At 43.4% G+C, this 24,712-nt stretch overlaps 1 protein-coding gene across 2 annotated transcripts in view; it reads right to left on the minus strand.

Annotated features, from left to right (window-relative positions):
* The window catches only part of PPP1R16B (protein phosphatase 1 regulatory subunit 16B), a 108,080-nt gene that overhangs the window by 44,152 nt on the left and 39,216 nt on the right, over positions 1 to 24,712 (minus strand). For both annotated transcript variants that reach the window (XM_073606419.1, XM_073606418.1), the window contains exon 3: positions 11,251 to 11,321. In XM_073606419.1, the coding sequence (XP_073462520.1) occupies positions 11,251 to 11,321 (71 nt within the window). The remainder of the gene's footprint in view (positions 1 to 11,250; positions 11,322 to 24,712) is intronic.

The raw sequence follows: 24,712 nt of genomic DNA on the forward strand, positions 1-24,712 counted from the left end.
AACATTCTTAAATCACTGATGGAATTTTTTTAAATATCCAAGTTCTGAAAGGCAACCATAGCCATAAGGAGGGAAAAATAGTTTAACCACCTATACATATCTTTTTTTTACCATGCTAGTATCCTGCAAACTATGGTGCCCCATCAGTAGAGTTAAAGCAGGTGTTGCAGATGCTGCAGGTATAATTAGGCCAGTAAGTGATAAAGGCCTGCACTGCAACCCTGTTTAATATAGGTAATTCACCCACCCACCATATATACTTACCCAACCAGCACCATATAGCAACACCTCTCTATTGTAATTCAGTACCATAGATATTTGTGCTAAGAGTGTCTCTGTTCAGTTATTGATAACTGCCACTAGGAAGATCAGGTACTATGGCACAAAACATGATACATATGTATAAGTAAAAGATGGCTAATAATGCTTTCCGGGGGAACAGACTAGGTAGTCAAAGGTGGTCTGTCTGCAGGGCAGTTTCTGTTGCATGGAGGGCCATTACCTGAAGAGTTACTGAGCTGATGGGTTGTTGGGCAAGGCCCACAACAGGATCAGTAACCCATGTCTCATCTCTGTAAATTTCTTAGAAATGGCACACCCACCTGTTACAAATGTGAGAAAGATCCCAAAGATGTTATTCATATGGTGTGGAATTGGGACAAGGTCAGGCCCTTCTGGTCACAAATTACAGCCTTTATCCCTGCTACCTTCTAATTCCCCAATATTTGTAATCCTAAATTGGGTATTTTCGAAGACTTGGAAATCAGTGCCATGTATAGACACTTTCTATAGATTTTACTGTACTATGCCAGGAAGAGGGTAGTGCTCCAACAGATTCCTACTGAACCCCTACATATTAATATGTGGAAAAGGTTGATGAACCAAAACCTTCCCTTGTATAAACTAACCTATGAAGCTAGGGGATGCCTAGGGAAATTCTCTAACATATGGGGAGCATTGCTGGATAACCAGGATTCCAGGGACTCCCTTCTCTCACTAATCACCGACCCGTCATTCTAAACTACCCCTCTATTTATTTGTGAAATATCTCACACACTGTGTAAGTTTTAAAAGAAAACCACAGGATCCATATACAGTTGATATGCCATAAATCCTTTCGTTGGGCGCTTCCTGTTTTCCTTTTTTCTTTCTATCTTGATTTATCCTCAGCCTTTAAGACAATCCTGATGTATGTTTAATGACTGAAATACTACACCCATTTATTCTTTATTATCTTCAATTAAACAAGTTTACAAAAAACAAAAACAAAAAAACAGCTGAATAGATCATGTTACACCCAACATTATCTGAGCTCTTCATCATGGTTTTGGGATCAACCTTTTGGCCCATTTAGGGTATTTTTTTTACCATTTTCTCTCTCAAACTCTCATCAGAGAACATTGATCAGCTTCTTCTCATCTTGTCCCGTGGTTGATATCAGAAATGGCTATTTGCACTTAACTGTAATGCATGATGGTAAAATACCAGTTAATCTTCTGTGCCTAGTGGGCACCCCTGTGTCCTGAGCCTCGAAGTTGTAAATGTGCGGCATTTCTACCTTTGACTGCTAGTCTCACAATATGTTGAGTGAGGTTTGGTGATGTCAATATAGTGCTGCTCACTGTTAACCTGGGGTCTTCTTGGAGTGGAAGCTGTACATGAGGCCTGCTAGTGCAAGGATCTCACTGCTTTTTCTTTATGCATTCTGTGGATCTGTGTTTTCTGTTCCTCTCCTGATGCTTCCTACTAATTCCTCACTAGATCACCAGTCATCAGGGGGCAGCTCTGACATGAGGAAGCAAAGAACTGTACCTCTACAAAAATGGCCACTGCCACACAAAAACACATGTGGAACAAGGCCATGTACATTGGTAATAGGAAAGAATAGGAAATAATCAACTGCAGGGAGACCAAAGGCTGATAACTAGTTCTTTGTTGTCTGCCTGCCTTTTGTGGGCACAGCTTCCACAATTATGATCCTCTATAAAGTCAAACTGAGTTCATGAAATTAAAACTCCTAGGGGGTAGAGTTATTTGGCAGAAAAGACATGCAAAATCTCTTCTGATAAAAATTTTCTTTTTCTTTCTTCTAGCAATTTTTAATTTTGTGTGTAAACAGCATGACACATGCGCAGTATATACTCAACTGTTACCTGCTGAGTGTAGAGCCAGTGTAACAGTGTGTGCATGTACAGGATTTACATCATCAATGCCTGCTCAATGGCTGAAGAGGAGAAATGTGGGACCCGGAAGAAATGGCAAAGAGGGCGGCAGCAGGGGGAAGGAGCAGTGACAGCGAGCTTTAATGTACCATCTAGTGAAGGGCACTCTAGTATGCCATTATGCGCAAGGGCACTCTAGTAGGTAAGTGTACAATTACCTAGCAATTATCTACCTAGAAACAGCAGAGAAGAAGCAGGGGGATGAAACGGTGACAGCGAGCCTTGAATTGCCAGCACTAGAGGATGACATGCTATGTGACATTCTGCTGTGTTCTTAAATTCTGCTTTAAATTATATAGTTGTCATGCAAATGTCAAAAACAAGTCACTAGAGGATATGTACTGTATATATATAAACTCTTTAAAGACATGGAATGCATCAGGTGGTCAAAGTAAATGGGCACCTAATGGATACTAAGCACACAACCTCTCAGATAAATTACATATTATACTATTCCAGCTTATACTAGCGGTAGCTCTGGAAGCAAAGCTGACTTGCCTTGGGCTGCTATTGGGTTAATTTTCACAAACATTAAAGCAAGTACAACTATTTAGTACATGTTCAGTACAAATTATGCAACATCATGTACTCCTGCCAATGCCTTGACAGGATTTCTAAGAACAAATTGCTACTGAGCAGATGTACCAAGTACATCATGTGTGATTGCTGTCTAAGTGAATCTTAGATTGCTAAATTAACTATTACTAATTGCACAAGTAAACCTGTCATAAAAGTAATATAGGGGCTGCAACTGATGATCTCCATGTGAAAATGCCAGTTGCTTGGCATTTATGTATATATATATATATATATATATATATATATATATACACAGTATATATACAGTTGGGAAAATAATTATTTGATCCCCTGCAGATTTTGTAAGTTTGCCCACTTGCAAAGAAATGAAGGGTCTATAATTTTTATCATAGGTGCATTTTAAATGATAGAGACAGAATATCAACCAAAAATACAGAAAAAAACACATTATACAAATGTTATAAATTGTGTTGCAGTTCAGTGAGTAAAATAAATATTTGATCCCCAAGCAAAACATGAGTTAGTACTTGGTGGAGAAACCCTTGTTGGCAAGCACAGAGGTAAGACTATTCTTGTAGTTGGGTACCAGGTTGGCACACATCTCAGGAGGGATTTTTGTTGGATCTTCTTTACAGATCTTCTCTAAATCCTTAAGGTTTCTTGGCTGTCACTTGGCAACTCGAAGTTTCAGCTCCCTCCATAAATTTTCTATAGAATTAAAATCTGGAGACTAGGCCACTCCATGACTTTAAAGTGCTTCCTCTTGAGCCACTCCTTCATTGCCTTGGCGGTATGTTTTAGGTCATTGTCATGCTGGAAGACCCATCCACGACTCATCTTCAGTCTTCTGGCTGAGGAAAGAAGGTTCTCATCCAAGATTGTACAATATATGGCCCCCGTCCATTGGCCCCTCAATGTGGAAAAGTTGGCCTGTAGCTTTAGCAGAGAAACAACCTCAAAGCATAATGTTTCCACCTCTGTGATTGGCTGTATAGATGGTGTTCTTAGGGTCATAGTCAGCTTTTTTATTTCCTCCAAACACGGCAAGTCGAGTTAATGCCAAAGAGCTCAATGTTGGTCTCATCTGACCACAGCACTTTCTTTCAATCCTTCTCTGAATCATTTAGATGTTCATTGGTAAACTTCCGACGGGCCTATACATATGCCTTCTTGCAGAGGGGGACCTTGCAGGCGCTGCAAGATTTCAATCCATGGCGGCGTATTGTATCACCAATAGTTTGTTTGGTGACTGTGGTCCCAGCTGCCTTGAAATCATTCACAAGCTCCCCCCATGTAGTCCTAGGCTGAGCCTTCACTTTTCTCATGATCATCCTTACCCCATGAGGCAAAAGCTTGCATGGAGCTCCATACAGAGGGTGATTAAAGATTATTTTGTATTTCTTCCATTTGCGAATAATGGCTCCAACAGCTGTCATCTTCTCACCAAGCTTCTTGCTGATGGTCTTGTAGCCCATTCCTGCCTTGTGCAGGTCTGCAGTCTTGTCCCTGACATCCTTTGATAGGTTGTTGGTCTTGCCCATGATGTTGAGGTTTGAATAAAAGAAAGAGATTCTGTGGACAGGTGTCTTTTATACAAATAACGAGTTATCATCAGGAGCACCTTCTTAAATTGTCAGGACTTATCTGTGTACCACATGAGCACATACTGTAGCCAGTCTGTGGGAGCCAGAATTATTGTTGGTTGGTAGGGGATCAAATACTTATGTTACTCACTGGACTGCAGCTTAATTTATATCATGTGTTTTTTCTGGATTTTTGGTTGATATTCTGTCTCTATCATTTAAAGCGTAACTACCTTATCTATCTTATCTTATCTTATCTTATCTTATCTTATCTTATCTTATCTTATCTTATCTATCTATCTATCTATCTATCTATCTATCTATCTATCTATCTATCTATCTATCTATCTATCTATCTATCTATCTATCTATCTATCTATATAGATTGTATATTAAAATGCTAAGGCATATTATATTTACATGTCATGGCACCCTAACGTAGGAGCTTTGCTCTATTGACTGCCTGGAGAATCTATATATCTGATGCACTTCTGGGTGTCAGATACTCTTGTCCCCCACCTGTGCACCTATCCCCTGTAGTGACAAAGGGGTCAACAAAAGAAGACACAGAGTTCAGCAGAAATTAGAGCATCTGACACACCCTGAAGTTTGTCCGATGTGAAGATCTTTCGGCAGAGAACACCAAAGTCAGCTTCTCTTCATCTGGCTCCCATGGCTAATATAAGACAGCTATTTGCACTCAAAGGGGTTACACAGGTACGTGTTTTTTCATCCTATGCATCAAGGTGAAAAAACACCTGGCAGTCACCGACCCCCTAGCCCCCCCGTTTTACTTACCTGAACCCCTTCATTCAGTCGGCTGGCTCTTTCTCCATGGGCTCCTGGCTCTTGACTGGCGCAGCCATTGGCTCCCGCTGCTGTCAATCAAATCCAATGACGCCGGTGCCGGGGGGGCAGGGCCGAGTCCGGCATTCTGTGTCTATAGACGCAAATGCTGGACTCAGGAGCGCGCCCGCAAGGTAACCTCGGGGAAGCGCGTCTCCAAGGGGGTTATCAGAAGTGGGGAGGAGCCACGAGAGCCGCCGTGGGACCCCAGAAGAGCAGGCTTGAGGCCACTCTGTGCAAAACGAGCTGCACAGTGGAGGTAAGTAGGACATGTTTGTTACTTAAAAAAAATTAAAAATTACCCTTGCAATCACTTTAACTGTAATGCATGATGGTAAAATACTAGTGAACCTTCTGTGCCTAGTGGGCACCCCTGTGTCCTGATCCTCAATGTTCTTCCATGTGCAGTTGTAGATTGCTTAAGGCACTTCTGCCTTTGACTGCTAATCTCACAATCTGTTGAGGTTTGGTGATGTCAATACAGTGCTGCTCACTGTTAATCTGGGGGCTTCTTGGAGTGGAAGCTGTACACGAGGACCGGTGGTGCAAGGATCTCACTGCTTCTTCATGCATTCTGTGGATCTGTGTTTTCTGCTCAGGGCAGCTTTGCTCAGTGATGGAGCTCAGCTTCTATGAATGGGCAACAGGAGCCTTCTCGTTTTTTCTGTCCTTAAAGGATTGGGGTGGGGAGGAAACCTGTAAGAGAGGAAATCAGGACTCCTCCGCTACACAGGGCTTTGCTTTGTAGCAGAGCTGTGTAAGGCCGGCCATACATGGGTCAAATTCAGAAAGAATTTTCTATCGAAAATCTTCTCTTTTCGAATTCGAAGAATTGTCGTTCAAATTTTGCACCATTAGTGGGCTGCAGCAACGGTAGATTTTCGCGTGACCATCGAATTTGAGTGACCGAGCACGTTGGAAATTTTTTGAAAAAAGAAAGATTTTCTAATCAATGATGGGAGAATCGTGTGAGAAATATAATCAGGAAAAAAATACGCATGAGCACAAGAATTTCCCAGGAAGAAAACAAGATTCCCGACCGCAAAAATGATTTTTCTGTAGCAACATGAGGTGAAATTGAACACTTGCTTGGCTGAACTGGTGGCACCATCGGATCACAAAACACACAACATTTCTGATTTTAGAAAGAAGATTAGTTGGGAGTTCGACTAGGGTTGACACTTTTTCTTCAAGCCAAACCCGAACAGTTTAGCAGCGCACAGCAAATAAAAAATGTTTGTATACACTTTAGGATTGTAACAGACCTGGGACACCTTTGGGCGCTCCAAACAGAATAGTAATGCAAAACGCATAGTGCCTTCTCACCCTTCTGTCAGGCCCTGTTTCGAACCACATTCCTGTCTGAATAATGTGTCCGGGTTTCAGGCGGACTGAAACCCGGACGCATGATTCAAAACCCAAACTGTCCGGGTGAATACCGGACAGGTGGCAACCTTAAGTTCGACCCATGTATAAGTCTCAGGGCTAGATGGCCAGGAATACAAATCTATTAGCAAGGATGACAATGTACAATGTTTTATTACATCTATGTATTTGGATATTTGCCTGGGGTTCAGCTTTAAGTAAATTGTTCTTGAGAAGATTTTATAAGGACAGGAAAGTGCATTTGAGTTGATAGGCCTTCATACAAAATTACATAATCTTGATGATGGGTTGATGGTATTATCAATTACCCATACAGCCCTACCATAGTTAAAGGGGTTGTAAAGGTTCGTGTTTTTTCACCTTAAGGCATCCTATGCCTTAAGGTGAACAAACACCTGTCAGTGACCGGTCCTCCAGCCCCCCCGTCCCCCGTTTCACTTACCTAAACCCTCGAACCTGACCAGCAGGGATGCGCTCTCTCTTTGCCTGGGGTTCTCGGCTCTTGATTGGATAGATTGATAGCAGCGCAGCCATTGGCTCCCACTGCTGTCAATCAAATCCAATGACGCGAGCGCTGGGGGGGCGGGGCCGACTCCTGCATTCGGCCTCTATGGACGCCGAATGCTGGACTCGGGAGCGCGCCAACAAGGTAACCCCCTCGGGGAGCCGCTTCTCCAAAGGGGGTTATCAGATGTGGGGAGGAGCCGCGAGAGCCGTCGGGGGACCTCAGAAGAGAATGTTCGGGGCCACTCTGTGCAAAACGAGCTGCACAGTGGAGGTAAGTATGACATGTTTGTTATTTTTTATTTTTTTATTATTTTTTAAAATTTTATTTTACCTTTACAATCACTTTAAGCACATCTAAAACCTTAATAAAGTTTCGGTATACATGAAGGCTTCTAATGACCCATGCTCATGGGGTCATTATCTTAAAAGAAGCCTTTACCCAGCACATAGTACTGCAGAAGCCTGCACATTAGGATAAAAAGAGGAAAATTAGTTAGGGCTTGACCTTTTTTTTTTTTTTTTTTTCAATCAGGCAGGGGCTATCTCAGGCTCTACAAAAATAAAAATCACCTTTGGGTGGAATAATCATTTTCCTATATATGATACTTAGGAATTAGAGAAAGCAGAACGGGAGAAAACAAACAGATCCATGCTATTCATTTAGAACATGTGTTGTATTGGCTCTTTAAGAATGAAAAAAGCATTATTCTAATAATGATGGGAACTTGATGATGAATTGTGTTTCTCCCTATGAGTCTGAGCTCTAGTGCTCCAAGGCCAGCTACTTTCCTACCACTGTGAAAAACAGCATTGAACACAGGCCAGTATAATTAAGACCGAGGATACAGGATCAGACGGACAAACAGTGGGTGGCAGACAATGCCTGCCTTGATACTCAGATCTATGTAGGGTGCTGAGAATGTGCAGTCTCTGAAGTTCTTTCTTATGGTTAAAAATGGCAGTGGCTTCACTTAACCCCTCTGACAGAGTTAAAGCGGAGGTTCACAGAAAAATTGAACCTTTGAAATTTTGGGAACCCCCCCCCCCCCCTGGTGTCACATTTGGCACCTTTCGGGGGGAGGGGGGTGCAGATACCTGTCTAAGACAGGTATTTGCACCCCCTCCTGGGCATAGACTCCCACGGGAGTCTACGCCACTTCCCATCCCCCCACGCTGTCTGCTGGTACACACACGTGTCCCAGAGACAGCAGGGACCATTTGGATTGCGCAGCGACTCGCGCATGCGCATTAGGGAACCGGGAAGTGAAGCCGGCCCTGTGCTGATCACATGCACCCTCCAAAAAAAAAAAAAAAACTCTCAAAACACAGCAAACTGAGCATGTGCAGAGTGCTCCCAAGGCTCTGTTCTATCAGGAGATGGTTTAGGGACTTTGGAAGAAGGGGAGGATCAGAGAAGACAGGATCAAACAGCCTTTTTACACAATGTGCAGGATTAACCCCTTAGGTTCCACATTGAGTATGACAAGCACGTTTTACTTCATTATACAGACTGATTTTACTGTTGTAGATTTAGTAATACTTTAAGTACTATAACATAACATAAACAGTCAGCTACCATTAACCCTTAAAGGTGAGTCTGTAGTCTTAAAGCCCAACTGCAGCTTTAAAATTAAATTGCCCTGCAGCAGTTTAAAGTGGAACGTTAGTCAGAAAATTAAGTCCTGCTAGATCGCTTCAGACTGGCCCCTTTTGCAGGTAAAGCTATGTAAAAATAAGTGCTTATAATGTTTAAAATCCAGTAATACACTGTCTCACCCTGCCTGCTCTGCACATGCTCAGTTGCTCTCCATTTTTAGGCACTGTTGAGTGTGTAGAAGTCAATCTGCTGACAGCCTTAAAGTGGATGTAAACCAGATTCATGAAATTTGAGCTGGGCACATATATCTGCAGTGTTTTCTTATCTCCCCTTCAAAGCACTAAGTCCGGTGGCTTTCTCCTGCCCCGTTTTTCTGTTATCTGAATGATAACTTCTGACAAGTTCTCCAACAACTGAGATAAAACCAGCCTGAAATTTGTGTTGAGGGAAGTTGCTATAAGTAGATTAGCAGAGAGCTAAACTATTCACAGAACAGCTCTGAGAGTCTCTGCCTATGTGGAGTGGGGGCATGTGCCTTTCCTCCAATCAGCTGATTTGGCTGTATGCCAATAATCCACTCCCAGTACTAAACAGGAAGAGAAAATCTCTGAACTTTCTAAAGAATATATAAAGCTGAAGACAGCAGATATACATGTAAAACGTATGTAGGGAGATTTATTTCATCTCTGTTTATCACTTCACTGGATATATGTGAGGGTTTACATCCACTTTAAATCGGAATTAAACCCTCCTATCTTTTACAGCCAAAGAAGCTTCTGTTTAAACTGCAGCTGCCATGGTGCTGCACATGTGATCAGTTATGACACCAGCAATTTGATAGTTTGACAGTTTGGTCACAGTTTGGACACGAGCAAATGTGACAGTTTTCATTTCCAGCATTCCAGGAATGTAACTGTTTTTTTAAACTGATAAATCAATGGGTTTAGTTCCACTTTGTGATTTACTGCTGTTCAGGGGCTCTGTGCTTCAGCAAAATGGCAGCCTCCAGCAAGAAGAAACAGGAGCAATACTGGAGGTAATTTACAGCAAACACTCATTTTGGTAGCATAATTATTAACGTGGAATGTATGTTCCTTGCTAAAGAACATTATTTTTATCAGGTTGTTATGGGTAAAGTTCTGCTCTAATTTAAAAAAAAAACAGCTTTCTCTGCAGTACTCACCTTATCTCAAGCTCTGTTCCCTGCAGAGCCATTGTAGGATCATTTAAGCTACCTTCTGTCTGCTCAGGGCATAAACGACCCTTTCCCTGTGCTCACAATGCTGCAGGACCTGCCAGCCACTACAGAATGAAGAGGAGGGAAGGATCTGGGATATTAAAGTGGAGTTCCACCTAGAAATGGAACTTCCACTTTTTGGATTCCTCCCCCCCTCCGGTGTCACATTTGGCACCTTTCAGGGGGGAGGAGGGAGCAGATACCTGTCTAATACAGGTATTTGCTCCCACTTCCTGGCATAGATCACCGTGGCGCTTGCGGTGACCTACGCCACTTCCGGGGCCTACCCTGTCCTCCCCCGCTGTATTCTGGGAGACACACAGGTCCCAGAACACAGCAGGGACCTGAGAGTTCGCACAGCGCGACTCGCGCATGTGCAGTAGGGAACCAGGAAGTGAAGCCGCACAGCTTCACTTCCTTATTCCCTTACCGATAATGGCGGCGGCAGCAGCCAAGAGCCGAAGGACGGATTGGCTTCGGCTGCCGACACCGCGGGCTCCCTGGACAGGTAAGTGTCCATATATTAAAAGTCAGCAGCTGCAGTATTTGTAGCTGCTGGCTTTTAATATTTTTTTTCAGCAGACCTCCACTTAAAGTGACCAGGCCAAACACCCCCATACTAAAAGTATGTATACAAAAAACAATAAAGGTGGTGGTGGGGGGGGGGGTGCACCATTGAATTAGGTTTTAATTTACTTTTTTCAGGTGGAGCCTTAGAAGGGGGAGGGTGCCTGAAGTCTGTAAAGAGTTTAAAGAGGAGGTCCAGCCCCCCCCCCCCATGCAAAATTAAAAGTCAGCAGCTACAAATACTGCAGTTGCTGACTTTCAATATATGGACACTTACCTGTCCAGGGAGCCCGCGATATCAGCATCCCAGACGATTTTCGGATCGGCTGTCGGATGCAGTCGTCGCCGTCTCAGGTAAGGAAACCTTACTGCGCATGAGTGAAGCGCACTGCGCTTTCTAATTGGTCCAGCGGCAGAGGAGACCAAACTTCTGGGAGATCAGGCTGCGGTCAGGTATCCCAGAAGTGGGGAACGGGTACCTGTCAAAAACAGGTACCCATTCCCCCCTCCCCCCGTGAAAGGTGCCAAATGTGGCACCGGAGGGAGGAGACAGTGGAACTCTGCTTTAAATACCTATAATGCTGATGACAGCCAAGGACAATGTGATTAAGGCTGTTTTGACTGGTTCACCAAACATTCATTTGGCCATGCTGACACATGCCCTGTTGATTGAAGTGAAGTGTGAGTTTTAATGGCAGGTGCACCTTACTATGAATGGCAGTTTGGGAAGTAGTGTCGTTGGTACAAAAAAATGTCTGCACATACCTGATGTAGAGCTGTCAAGCCATCTTCATTACTCAGGTTGGGGTCCACGTTACTGTTAAGTAATGCCAGGACTGCAGAAGACAGAGAGAGAATATTTTTAACCTCATTTCAGGGAATATATAGCCGTTTCAAAGATTATTTAGTCTAATGTGCAAACTTTTGCCAAGAAAGTCTACTTGCTGGCACAGCCAACTGGCACTTCCTCAACTTGCAATTGGTCAATAAGGCTGTTCATCATCTTAACACAAATGTGTGGCCCCTGTTATGCCCTGTACACACGATAGAATTTTCCGACAACAAAATCCATGTTTTTTTCCGACGGATGTTGGCTCAAACTTGTCTTGCATACACACGGTCACATAAATGTTGTCGGTAATTCCAAACGTCAAGAACGCGGCGACGTACAACATGTACGACGAGCCAAGAAAAATTACGTTCAGTAGCCAGTGCAGCTCTACTGCTTGATTCCGAGCATACGTGGAACTTTGTGCTTCAGAATTGTGTACACACGATCGGAATTTACGACAACGGATATTGTTGTCGGAAAATTTGAGATCCAGATCTCAAATTTTGTGTGTCGGATATTCCGACGAGAAATGTCCGATGGAGCCTACACACGGTCGGAATTTCCGACAACAAGCTCCTCACATTTTCCGTAGGAAAATCCTATCGTGTGTACGGGGCATTAGGGTGTTTGAAGCAGCAGCAAGTTCTTTCTGAAAACATCCTTTAGTTACAGGAACCCAAAATGTCAGGTTGCTCTATAATGCAACAAAACAACCAGAACCTCTCTAGTCACACTCCTGCTTTCCTTACTTCTCTATTGGCTACATTGTGTGATGGTTGACCTCAAAGGCAAATAGAGAGGTGAGTAAAGCAGAAGGGGTAGTCATAGTGCAACATCAGCACCAGTGTTGCCTCCTCGGGACCCTGATAGGGGCTATAGGGTAACTTTAGTAGACCAATGAGAAGTTGCAAGAGGTGGGCAGAGATGTCATCACATCTTTCTCTACAAAAGTCAGGATTTATTTGCATATCTGAAAGATCGAGATTTTGGGGACCCTGGTATAATGAGAAAATGATATAGTGCTAGAGACACAGTGGGGTTGATTTACTAAAACTTAGAGTGCAAAATCTGGTGCAGCTGTGCATGGTAGCCAATCAGCTTCTAACATCAGCTTGTTCAATTCAGCTTTGGCAAAAATACCTGGAAGCTGATGGGTTTCAATGCAGAGCTGCACCAGATTTTGCACTCTCCAGTTTTGGTAAATCACCCCCATTGACACCTCGGGGTACTTTTAGTTATGAAGAGGTTTAAATTAGCCTTCTATCATAAAACCTTATAAAACATCATAAACAGAAAAATGCATATCTTCCAATTTCCTCCACCATAGCATATCATTTATTATTATTATTATTATACAGGATTTATATAGTGCCAACAGTTTGTGCAGTGCTTTACAATGTAAAGGGAGACAATACAGCAACAGTAAAATTAAAAACAAGAGGGTTAGAGGAGCTTTACAGGTGCTCTTTAAACCATTCGCTATTATTGGGGAGAGTGTCCACAGACAAGACAGAAGTCATTGGTTGGTTTAACTTTAGCCTATGCTATCCTGAAACCAAAAGAGGTTACTTAGCCCTGACAAGCCAAAAACGTTCATATTTTTGGTTATACATTTTTCCCGACATTTAAGATCTAATATTAATTTTTGCAATTCATTGCAATTGCAGCATTTTCAATTTATTGTAGATTGGCAGTTCTAAATTGTTCAAGTTGTGTTTAATAATGTGCTCAGTTAAACTGTGATCGATCACAGAGATGGCAGTAATGTCCAGAACAGTGGTGATATTCAGCAGGACCAATTTTGTTTAGAAGCTCTTACTACGTGCATTTTATAGATTGAATAAATTCATATAGTTAATCCTATTGACACAGTAAGGTTCAGTGTTGCCAACCTCCTGCAGCAGTTTTTACTGACAAATCATGAAAAGTTTACTGACAGAACCCAATTTTTACTGGCTACCTGAAAAATGACAGCACAACTATTAAACTCTAAGACAATCAATATTTAAACAGTATAAACACAATATGGAAACACTGACAATACCCATAACAAGTAATTTGCCCAGTTTATACTTAAAGTGATACTAAAGTCTCATTTTTTTAAAATTTAAAAATAACAAACATGTTATACTTACCTCCTCTGTGCAGTGGTTTTGCACAGAGAAGCCCAGATCCTCCTCTTCTCAGGTCCCTATTCGTGCTCCTGGGCCCTCCCCCCTGCAAGCAGCTTGCTATGGGGGCACCCAGGTCGAGCCGATGCTTTGTGTGTCCATTCAGCCCCCTCTCTCTCCTCATTGGCTCACTGACTTTGATTGACAGCAATGGCGCTCTACTGCTGTCTCACCCAATCAGGAGGGAGAGTCCGGGCCAGCCGAGTCTCTTATGCAACATCCCCCCAGATGATGTCTCTTTAGACGAAACATGTCCGGACGAGCCATGCTGATGTCATTGCGTTACCCACAAACTTAAATTTTAAGCGCATGATCCACTTTCTAAATGTGTTAAGTGTTTCCAATCAGCTTTTAATAAATTTGACGTTTATACAGATTCACACTACGTGGAGTATTTTCTTTTTTGGTTATGCTATTTTGAACACTTGAGAGGATTTCGTTTGACAAGTTGGCTGCTTCTGAAGACCGCTTCTTGGTGACATCTCTTGACCAATTGGATTGCCTTACAACTTGATCTGGAACCCAGATGTGGAGGTCCCATATTTTGGTGGTTGACTCACTGAGCATGTGCCCATTTGAGTCCTCTCACTCCGGTAGGCCTCCTCACTAACTGGTGGTGGTTCTATTGTCTGTGTCCTCACCTCAACATTGATGTCACGTGGAATCCCACTTCTAATTACACAATTTGTTTTCACCGTTTATTTAAAGACTGCTATGTTTATGTTTTAAAACAACTTTGGCACTTGGACTTTAGTTTGGGTGTGAATTTCACATCTCATTTTCATTATTATCAGTTTTTGTGTTCATTGCACGTGTACATTAGTTTGTATACATATGTATTTCCATGTTTTGAGCGCTGCACATAATTTCAATTTTTCTCTTATGCAACATCGGTGGATCGAGATGGGGCTCAGGTAAGTATTAGGGGGGCTGAGGCACACAGAAGGTTTTTTTATCTTAATGCATAGAATGCATTAAGATAAAAAAAAACTTCTGCCTTTACAACCATTTTAAAAAATCAACACAGCATGACAAATTATTAGCCCCTGATAGTTACAGACAGTTGTAAAAATCACAGATTTTCTAAAAACTGTCAGTAAATTTACTGACGGTTGGCAACCCTTGTGTTTGTCTAATGCTATTTGCTTCATGTAAAATGGCTGTGCAAAACGAAATTTATTGCAAATGAAGTGCAAACTGAAGGAGCCCATACAAACAAACCAGATTTCACTTTACTGTGGGTCTGATGTCAGTTACGGTAATTTGAATCTGTTTGGTTTCCATCACAGTTACTTATACTTATTTCTTAAACCTATATTCAAATCAAGCCTAATAAGTCTATAATGCATAGCACAGTCACTTACATTACCTGTAGATAGCAAGTATACATTTGGGCATACGGTATGTACAAGAACAGATTTGCATACTAAAATGTGACCTACATTTTTTGAAAGTGGAACGCCATCTGTTTGGATAGAGTGTGCATAAGTTAAAATTTCTGTCAAAACATTTTATTGCTGGGTCCCTATTGAGAATTGATATTTCCCCATACTTCATGACCCTGTAACATTCAGAGCATCCATCCTGCCATTCCTTCTTCCAGGAGTGCATCCTCTACTTATTTTTATGAAGGAACCATTAGGGTGGCGGTGATAATGTCACCAGCTGAACTTTATTTTTCTCCTATCTTGAGTGCCTCTTCATAGATTCCTATGGAGGAACTACTAGGGGTTATTCCCACCAGCCCTTAGAGGACTGACCACATGAACCACAAAAAATATTATGCATTTATACTTTAAACAGCAGAAAAACAACTAGAAAGTCGCCTGGGTGAAGGTCTGTGTCAGATTTCTCCTTGTAGAACGCCAACCCGGGGTTCCCTGGGGTATGGAGCCTTAGCTCCAGCCTGCTTTTTCACCAGGGCTCCTGATGGTGGGGATGGACTTGCTGTAAACTGGAACCAGGATGCGGCCCCCAGGTTTGCCCAGTTGCCAATACGGAGACCACTCGCGTGTGCAAACGGCAGGAGACAGAGGAAGATCCAGGAAACAAGCTAAGGTCAACACGGGTGGCAGACAATCACAAACAGAATATGAAGCCAGTGTTCTATCAGATTATCGATACCCGTCAGATCGTGTAACAGAAGTGATGTTCCGAACCAAAAAATACTTACTGCGCATGCGCTATGTGTTCCAACATGCTTTCCACGGCGCTATGCGTTCCAAACACTTCAGGATCTGATGGGTAGTGGTAATCTGATAGAACACCCAAGCGGACATCTTACTACACCCAGCTACATCTTGAATTTCAGAGTAATTATAGCAATAAAGTGAGTATATATGGGCGGCACAGTGGTGTAGTGGTAGCACTTTCACCTAGCAGTAAGAAGGGTCACTGGTTCGAATCCCAACCACGACACTACCTGCTTGGAGTTTGCATGTTCTCCCTGTGCCTGCGTGGGTTTCCTCCGGGTACTCCGGTTTCCTCCCACACTCCAAAGACATGCTGGTAGGTTAATTAGATCCTGTCTAAATTGTCCCTAGTATGTATGAATGTGAGTTAGGGACCTTAGATTGTAAGCTCCTTGAGGGTAGGGACTGATGTGAATGTACAATGTATATGTAAAGCGCTGCATAAATTGACGGCGCTATATAAGTACCTGAAATAAATAAATAAATAAATATATATATATCTGTGATGCTGTTTGGATGTTTCATTTTGAAAGCCTAAAGGTTTAGCGCTGAGCAGTGCGGGGTGTACCAACATGGCCTCCACCACCTTCCTACTGCTGGCGTCCAGCTTCTTTCAAATTGTAACATCAAAACAGCATTGCAGATGTTAATATACTAGATTTCTTTATATACGCTCACTTTATTGATAAAATTATTCTGAAATTCAAGATGTAGATGGGTGTAGTAAGATGTCTGCATGGGTGTTCTATCAGATCACCGCTACTCACCAGATCAGGAAGTATTTGGAACGCATAGCATCGTGGAACGCATGTTGAACGCATAATGCATGCACAATAAGTATTTTTTGGTTGGAACATCCCTTCTGTTACACGATCTGACAGGTAGCGGTAATCTGATAGAACACTGGGGTCGGTACATAAATCACTAGCAAACAGGAGCTCAGAGAACTAGGAAGCTGCTCAGGCAACCCGGGCTGCACTGGGTTTGTCTTATTTAGGAAAGCAAACTGGTAGGCGAGCCAGGAAGTGATGGAAGGGATATATGCCTAGGTTCACATTTGTACGATGTAGACACCACATGTGATTTGAACAGGAATTTTGTATAGCTGAAATCACATTGCATCCGCACCAGAATGGTGCTGGAACCTTTTTTCCCTCTACGCCTGAATTGCATGTAATATATATATATATTTTTTTATTAAAGCAAATAGTCATGAACGTGAAAGAATATAAAAGTAAAAACAATGGGCTGAAAACACCATACATGTGCTTCAGCACAAAGTAACAGGTTTGCCTGATAGTCTCCCTCTTCACACTGAAGGGGCGGTCTTAGGCTTTGTTTAAAATTGCGGTTGTTGAGATGGTAAAAATACGTGGATGAGCTGTGTTTTTACCGTTCCCTCCTAAGCTGCAAAGGCATGGCACAGCACAATGTATCATCCCATCACACTCGGCTGGCATTACTGTCTGCCTAACGCAACCCATTCACCTGAATGGGCCGCAACTGTGTGCATTGCTGCATTGTGCAGTGGTGTGTGCTTTTAGGGACATAACGCCTTCTCATCAAATTGTCAATTGCCCTCTAATGAGCAGTCCACCATGGACCGTGGATCACTTCTCCGAGAGCTAATGCTAGTGTAAACTAACCCTTAACCACCTTCCGCCTGCCGTATTGTCAATTGACGGGCACAAGGTGGCTCTCTCCTTCTGGGGGGGGGGGGAGTCATATGAGGTCGTCCCACTCTCACCTCGCTTGCCTCCGATGATGAGGGTCTTTACCCATGTGATCAGCTGTGTCCATTCACAGCTGATCACATGCAAACAAGGAAATGGCAGTTATTGGCATTCCTCTCCTCACATTGACAGTGTGTGAGGAGACGAGAGCCGATCAGCATAATTTCCTCACAGGGGAAATCTGCACAGATAATCAGGGCACTGATCATCAGTGCAGACCCAACAGTGTCCAGCAGTGATGCCAATAAGTGCCCAGCAGTGCTGCCAGTCAGTTCCCAGCAGCACTTGCTCATCAGTACTGCCCATCAGTTTTGCCTATCCATGCCACCTATCAGTGCACAGAAATGTTGCCTATCAGTGCCGCCTATCAGTGCACAGAAGTGTTGCTTATCAGTGCCGCCTATCAGTGCACAGAAGTGTTTCTTATCAGTGCCGCCTATCAGTGCACAGAAGTGTTGCCTATCATTGCCGCCTATCAATGCACAGAAGTGTTGCCTATCAGTGCCGCCTATCAGTGCACAGAAGTGTTGCCTATCAGTACCGCCTATCAATGCACAGAAGTGTTGCCTATCAGTACCGCCTATCAATGCACAGAAGTGTTGCCTATCAATGCACAGAAGTGTTGCCTATCAGTACCGCCTATCAATGCACAGAAGTGTTGCCTATCAATGCACAGAAGTGTTGCCTATCAGTGCCGCCTATCAGTGCTCATCAGTGCTGCATTTTAGTGACTCCTCATCAGTGCCACATCATCGGTGCCCATCAGTGCAGCCTCATCAGCACACATTAGTGAAGGAGAAAAATTACTTATTTACATAATTTTATAACAGAAACTAAAAAAAAAAATTTTTCTCATAATTTTCTTTTTTTTTTTCATTTTTTACCAAAAGAAAGCTCTATCTGTCTCAAAAAAATATATAAAAATTTTGTTTGTGTACAACATTGCATAACCACGCCATTGTCATTCAAGGTATGACAGCACTGAAAGCTGAAAAATGGCCTGGGCACGAAGGGGGTGAAAGTGTCCAGCATTGAAGCGGTTAAAACTAGCCCATACTTCGTCCTGTATGGGCAGTATAGGTTCAATTAACTGCGCCAGATTGTGGCATCTGACCCAGGAGGAGATAAAAGAAAGCAACGCTTTACCTAAACATGTATTGAGGATGATTACTGCAGACAAAGCATTCACACCCTCCTCTATAGTCGGTTCCCACTACTATCCTGACAGTGTAACTAATGGACCTTCACTGTTTACACAGCATGGTGTTAATCAAAGAATCAGTAGATTCGGCCACAGATTGCCCTGTGTGCTTAGTCCCTTTCACAGAGCAGGTAAGATCCAGTCTTCATCTAAAATCACTGTAAGGCTGACCAATGATGAGCAGGTTGAACAAAGAATAAATATGACCTGATTTCCCCATCCAGATGGATAGGGGAATCCTCCCCACTGTGTCGTATTTTGACAGTGATGAGACTCCCCCGCCGTCAGAATACACAAATCAGCGCTGCACTCTAAAGCCTGCAGCTCTGATTGAGTGACTTTTGAACAGAACAGGGTAGTTGAACAGAAGGCAACCAGAAGGTCAACATCTGTTCAACCACAGTGGCCACGCATGGATTTGAATTTGGCCAGCCCCTGCTGAACCAACCGAATTTCAACCCATGTATGGCCAGATTTAGTTATTGCATCGCTCTATATAAAGCAGACCCGTACCTGAATGTTCAAGTGTATGTAACATCTAACAAGGAGATTCTTTTATTTGCTTCCTTGAAAATATTTTGTTATATCTGTTTGATAACTGCAAAAAATACCTGCTGATCCCACAAAAGCTTATGGCTAAAAACGCTCATAAATGTTGAATAAACATGTTTTTAAGCTTTTTTTTTTTTTTAGAGTTTACAGCTAAAAAACTCCTCTTCACACACACTAATTTTGGAGTTTTTTTCCAGCCAGAAATTGGCCTTGCCAAAAAAATGATGATAAAAGCTTATGTGTGCATGGACACATAGGATAACATGCTGGGGAGTTTACTGGCTGCAGAAAAAAATGCCTGAAGCCAAAAACAACAGCTGTAAAAACATCCAGTGTGCACAAGGCCTTAGAGTGCCCCCACTCTGGATGAATGAGCACAGGGGACACAGAAGACAGCAGCATTGTCAGCCTGCGGGGGGGGTAATGCTAAATGTGTTAGCAAATTTAAATACACTGACAAATTGAAGCCAAATGTTTGGGCCCCTTTCACACAGGCGGACCGTTCAGGCCTGCCTGTCAGTTTTTTAGGCAGACCTGAATGGACGCTCCATACAGGTCTATGGGCGACGGATGTCAGCGGGGACATGTCGGCTCTGATCCGCTAAAGTGTGATGAATGGAAACCCTACTTTTCCATCCATCTGGCAGATGGGATGAAAACGCACTCTATGGTCCGTCTTCATCCGATCCCCCATAGAGGAGAGCGGTGCTCTGACAGGTTGGTCCCTATGCAGAGACCGACCTGTCATCTGCCTGCACAGCGGGGATCGAGGGAGCGATCCCCTGCTGAGCAAAGCGGAGCCCATACACGAAGCAGTGCAACTGAACCGCCTCCCTGCCAATCAGGTAGCACTGGTCTAATACCCATCACCTGATTGGCTGAAGGCAGAGGCGCCCCCATTGGATGCCTAGCAGACCGAAGAAGAGAAGAGGGGGAAGCATGGAGGACCCGCCACTACATTGGGGTAAGTACCCGGCACACAGCCGGTGGGCGGGGGTCACAGTGGTGGCATTTGATGGGCACAAGTGGCTGCATATAATGGGCACAAGTGGCTGCATTTGACAGGAACAATTGGCTGCATATGATGGGCACAAGTGGCTGCATTTGATGGGCACAAGTGGCTGCATTTGATGGGCACAAGTGGCTGCATATGATGGGCACAAGTGGCTGAATTTGTTGTGCACAAGTGGCTACATAGGATGGGCACAAGTGACTGCATATGATGGGCACAAGTGGCTGCATATGATGGGCACAGTGGCTGCATTTGATGGGCACAGTGGCTGCATTTGATGGGCACAATGGCTGTAATTGATGGCACATTGGCTGCATTTGATGGGCACAATGGCTGCAATCGATGGCACAGTGGCTGCATTTGATGGGCACGATGGCTGCATTTGATGGGCACAGTGAGGCTACAATTGATGTTTTTTTTCCCAGTATTTTTCAGTTTGTGCCCCCCCATAAATTTTGAGCACCAGCCACCACTGGCATGTACCATTTATGGCAGTGCACTGAATGGCAATGCACATTAATGTGTTGTCCTCTACTGCAACACATGGCCATTGGCAGGGTGCGTGGGAGTGACACTCAGAATAAATGGCACTGCATTGCACCACCACATGTTATATTTCATGCTATGCATTACGCAGTAGTATAAATGGAGCCTCAATAGTGTGCCTGTGTTTCTGTCTGTTTGAGTCATAAAGTGTTTGTTTGGCTTGGCATAATGCCCAGGGTAAAGAAAACTACGGGAAAAGTGTAGGGTGTGCCCAGGTGTTGGCAGTGTGGGTGCAAAAAATAGAACATTTTCTATTTTTTGCATATGCCCTTACTCTATACCTGTGTTTACGATAGCATCACCTTATACATGGAATACAGCTGGGCACAGCCGATGATGTCTACGGGAGGCTGTACTCTGCACCTGGACTTTCCGGGCGGAGGGAATGAACTCCAGAGTGTACATGGAACGGGCTCGGGAGTCCGTGTGCAAGAGTCCTAAACCTATATTTTTCAAGTCACTTGAAATAAGGCAATTCAATCTGATAAATACAATGCAAATTAACACTTGAATTCAGTTTTATGCGGTTAAAGGAAAAATCATCTTTCAGTTCAAAAAAGACTTTTCTGTTTTATTATGCAGCCAGCTATTATATTTTAAAACTGACAAAAGATGATGATATGCATTACAATATGATTTGTGATATCTGGAGGTCCGGATCACTAGCCAGCCATCTTTCGTAAAAACAAACAGTTTTATTTCTTCAAAACAGGCAAACAAAAATAGCTTTTCTTCAGAAAAAAAACAAACAAAACAGTCCATAGTCTCTAGTACAAAAACAACATTTTAGCTCAGCGCCAGCATAAATTTGTCCCACAACAGGGTTTAAAGTTCCCGTCTGCTCCAGGGGTCCAGTGAAAAGGTTCAGTCCAGAATCGTCTCAGCAGACAAACAGCCCACGGCCATCTCACAACTGTGTCCTGTTTTATTCAATATCTCACGGACATATACTGGCTGCTTCCTGCCCTTTTCAACCCTTTCTTGTAGGTGGTGGTAGCCTTTTCAGGACTAAAGTACCCATAGTCAGAGTTGGAGGCTCTTTCCCACCCAAAATCTTCCCGAGCCTCCAAATTTCGGGACCTATATGACGACTTAATAATCCTGGGAAAACTGCAAGTCAGTTGTCCACCTTTAACGGATCACCCCAGAACCCCTCATCCTGCACGGGTGAAAACCCTAACAAAGGAGACACATACCTTCCACCGGGGACCCATCTCTGGCGTCCTGTACAGATTGTACAAACTCCTTTAGGTTTACCATAACTATGTAGTGCGAGGTCCTGCCTAAACATTTTATTCAGTTAGTATGCAATTAGCATGCACTAAGCATACAAATTTAGGACTTTAGGTATGAAAAAGTTAAGTGGAATAGCTACAGGCAATCTCTTGACCCATGGACCCCAAAACAAGGATAAAAGCTCTGGGGCCTTGTCTACCTCCACCAAAATAGTACACAGTATTATGCTGTGTACACACGAGCGGACTTCTCGTCGGACTGAACTCCGAAGGACTTTTCGCCACAGTTCTGACGGACTTGCCTACACACGATCCCACCAAATTCCGATCTTTTCGAACGTGATGACGTACAACTGGACTAGAATAAGGAAGTTCATAGTCAGTAGCCAATAGCTGCCCTTGTGTCGTTTTTGGTCCGTCGGACTAGCATACAGACGAACTGATTTTTCGATAGGAATCGAGTCCTTCGGAAAGATTTGAAACTTGTTCTATTTCTAAGGTCTGTCAGATTTTTAGACAGAAAAGGTCCAATGAAGTCCACACATGTTCGAATTGTTCCGACGGATTCGTTCCGTTGGACCTTTGATGCCGAAAAGTCCGGTCGTGTGTACACGGCATTAGTGTTCCTGGTGTAGCCAACACTCTGATTGGTGGATTTCCTTAAGAGGGGCAATGACGGTGTGCATGAGAGGTGTGTGTGACATAGTGAATACCTGAGTAGTCACAGCCCATGCCTTTGATCTCTTAAGGGTGTATATATATTTGATGTCTCCATTTGATGGATTTTTAGGATCCCTCATCCAAGGGAGTATGGAGAACTATGGTCCCCTAATCAGGGGAAAATGGCATCCCAGTCCGTGCCCCCCCTGGGAGCTTTCAAGTTTGCCTCCTTCATGGTATGGGGTGAGAGAAGGATGATAAAGTTTTTGGTCCTCTGTGTTATCATCATTAGAGAGGACCTTGCAGTAAAATGCAAGGTTCGTTCAATAGGTCTGGGCCCCCTGTAATAATCTCTACTGTATGTTAAAACATTTGATCATCTTTCGCATTGCAGGGTCTGACATCTCCATCCTTCTTCTGGGACAGCTGACGAATGCAGAGCAGGTAAAATCTCATGAGAAGACTCTCCAGTGCAAGTGCAAGTGCATCTTCTTGAGAAATTTGTGCTGCTTCTAATCTCCCAGGATTTCCTGGAAAGGAGTGTGGCATCACCCTTGCCAGTGGAAGATGAGGGTAAAGTAAATATATCATTTATTACTATTTTTCCTTACAGGTAATTTTTTGAAGGGGAATAAGTTCTGTCTCTAATAAGTGGACCCTGCATGTCACTGAAAGGTCCACTTTAATGATGTCGGACTGTTTTCTGGATTGTGAAGTGAAAATGACCAATGTCTGAATATTTCAGTATATTGTTCAACAGTAGGTGGTATGGATTCCACATTCACTCCACATGCACCTGAGGGATCACTTATCTGAGTTATTATGGCCAATCACAAGGGAAAGGTTGACCATGGCTAAAGAGAGGGATCAACAGCGAGGCAAAGAGAAAGAGAATTAAGGTACAAAGTTGACCAGATCTTGTAATCTTTAAAGGAAACTGAGAGTTCCCCCAATAGGCCTGGAGGGAGAGGTAGGTGCCTAATTGCTGTCTGCAGCTGGTGGGTATTAGTGTAGCATTGCTAATTCCATGTCTTAGTATTATCCAATCCATCATGAACTGGAGAGAAGTTAGTGGAGGGGGGAATAGCCTGAGGCCTAGTAAGAGTCCTGCCAATTAGCAGTGGAGGAAGGAATTGGAGCTGGGTACACAATGTGCATTAGGTTGTGTTGCGCAGTGCAGGCCCAATGCAATAACAAGGTGAAATACTTTGTTTCCAGTCTGCTTAGTTCACAGTAATGTGTACTAAGCTTTGTGAAAATGGAATATGCTGCAATGTGTTATAATGAGTCACAGTACAATGCAATGCACGCTAAGGAAAAAAGATTAATGTATTTTTGCTCCTGCTGTGAACAAAAAACCTGTACATCAGTGCATATCAACAATGCAATTCCTTAAAAAAATGAATGTCAATGCACTCACTCTCAAGTGCACGTAATGCACGCCAATGCAAGCTAAATGCATTGGATGTTGTGTGAATCTAGCCTAGGGATGTGTGTGACCCTCCTTTCTGCTGCTGCTGTTGTGGGGTGCTCGTAGAGAGCATCCAGTATAGTGATAAAAATCACACTACCTTAGCAGATGTAGCACCCTGGAGTTTAGGCAGGGTTGCTCCTCACAAATTTACTTGCCAGGAGTAGCTATTCTGGTTGATTGTTGATCAATAGAGTTCTATTGATTTCTCCCTAAGTTTGGCCTTGTTGCACTTTTCTCTTCTACCACTAGGTGGCCGGGTGGTACTAGATATGAGAAGGGGAACCCAAGGTCAGGTTATGGGTATGTGGAGTGTCTCAGCCAATGGGCAGGGGTTTTCTAGGATCCCTTGGCCTGCTGGGAGAGCTTATATATTCGGGGGAGATCAAGTGATCTATGTTCTGTGCTACCTGGACGGTTGTCTGGGTGGACATGTGTTGTACTGCCCGGGCTGCCAGGCCAGAGATTGGGCCTATCCTGGGCACATCTAGCTGCTAGGCTGTCTGAGGGCCTATCAAGAAGCAGGACAGCACCGTAGGTTTGGGACTGCGGCTTGCAGTCCAACTAGAAGTGACGGTTCTGCCGGCCAGGGAACCTGTCGTGGTCGGAGGTAGAGGGGAAG

Source organism: Aquarana catesbeiana, linkage group LG12, assembly GCF_042186555.1.
Source record: "Aquarana catesbeiana isolate 2022-GZ linkage group LG12, ASM4218655v1, whole genome shotgun sequence".
NCBI lineage: Eukaryota > Metazoa > Chordata > Amphibia > Anura > Ranidae > Aquarana > Aquarana catesbeiana.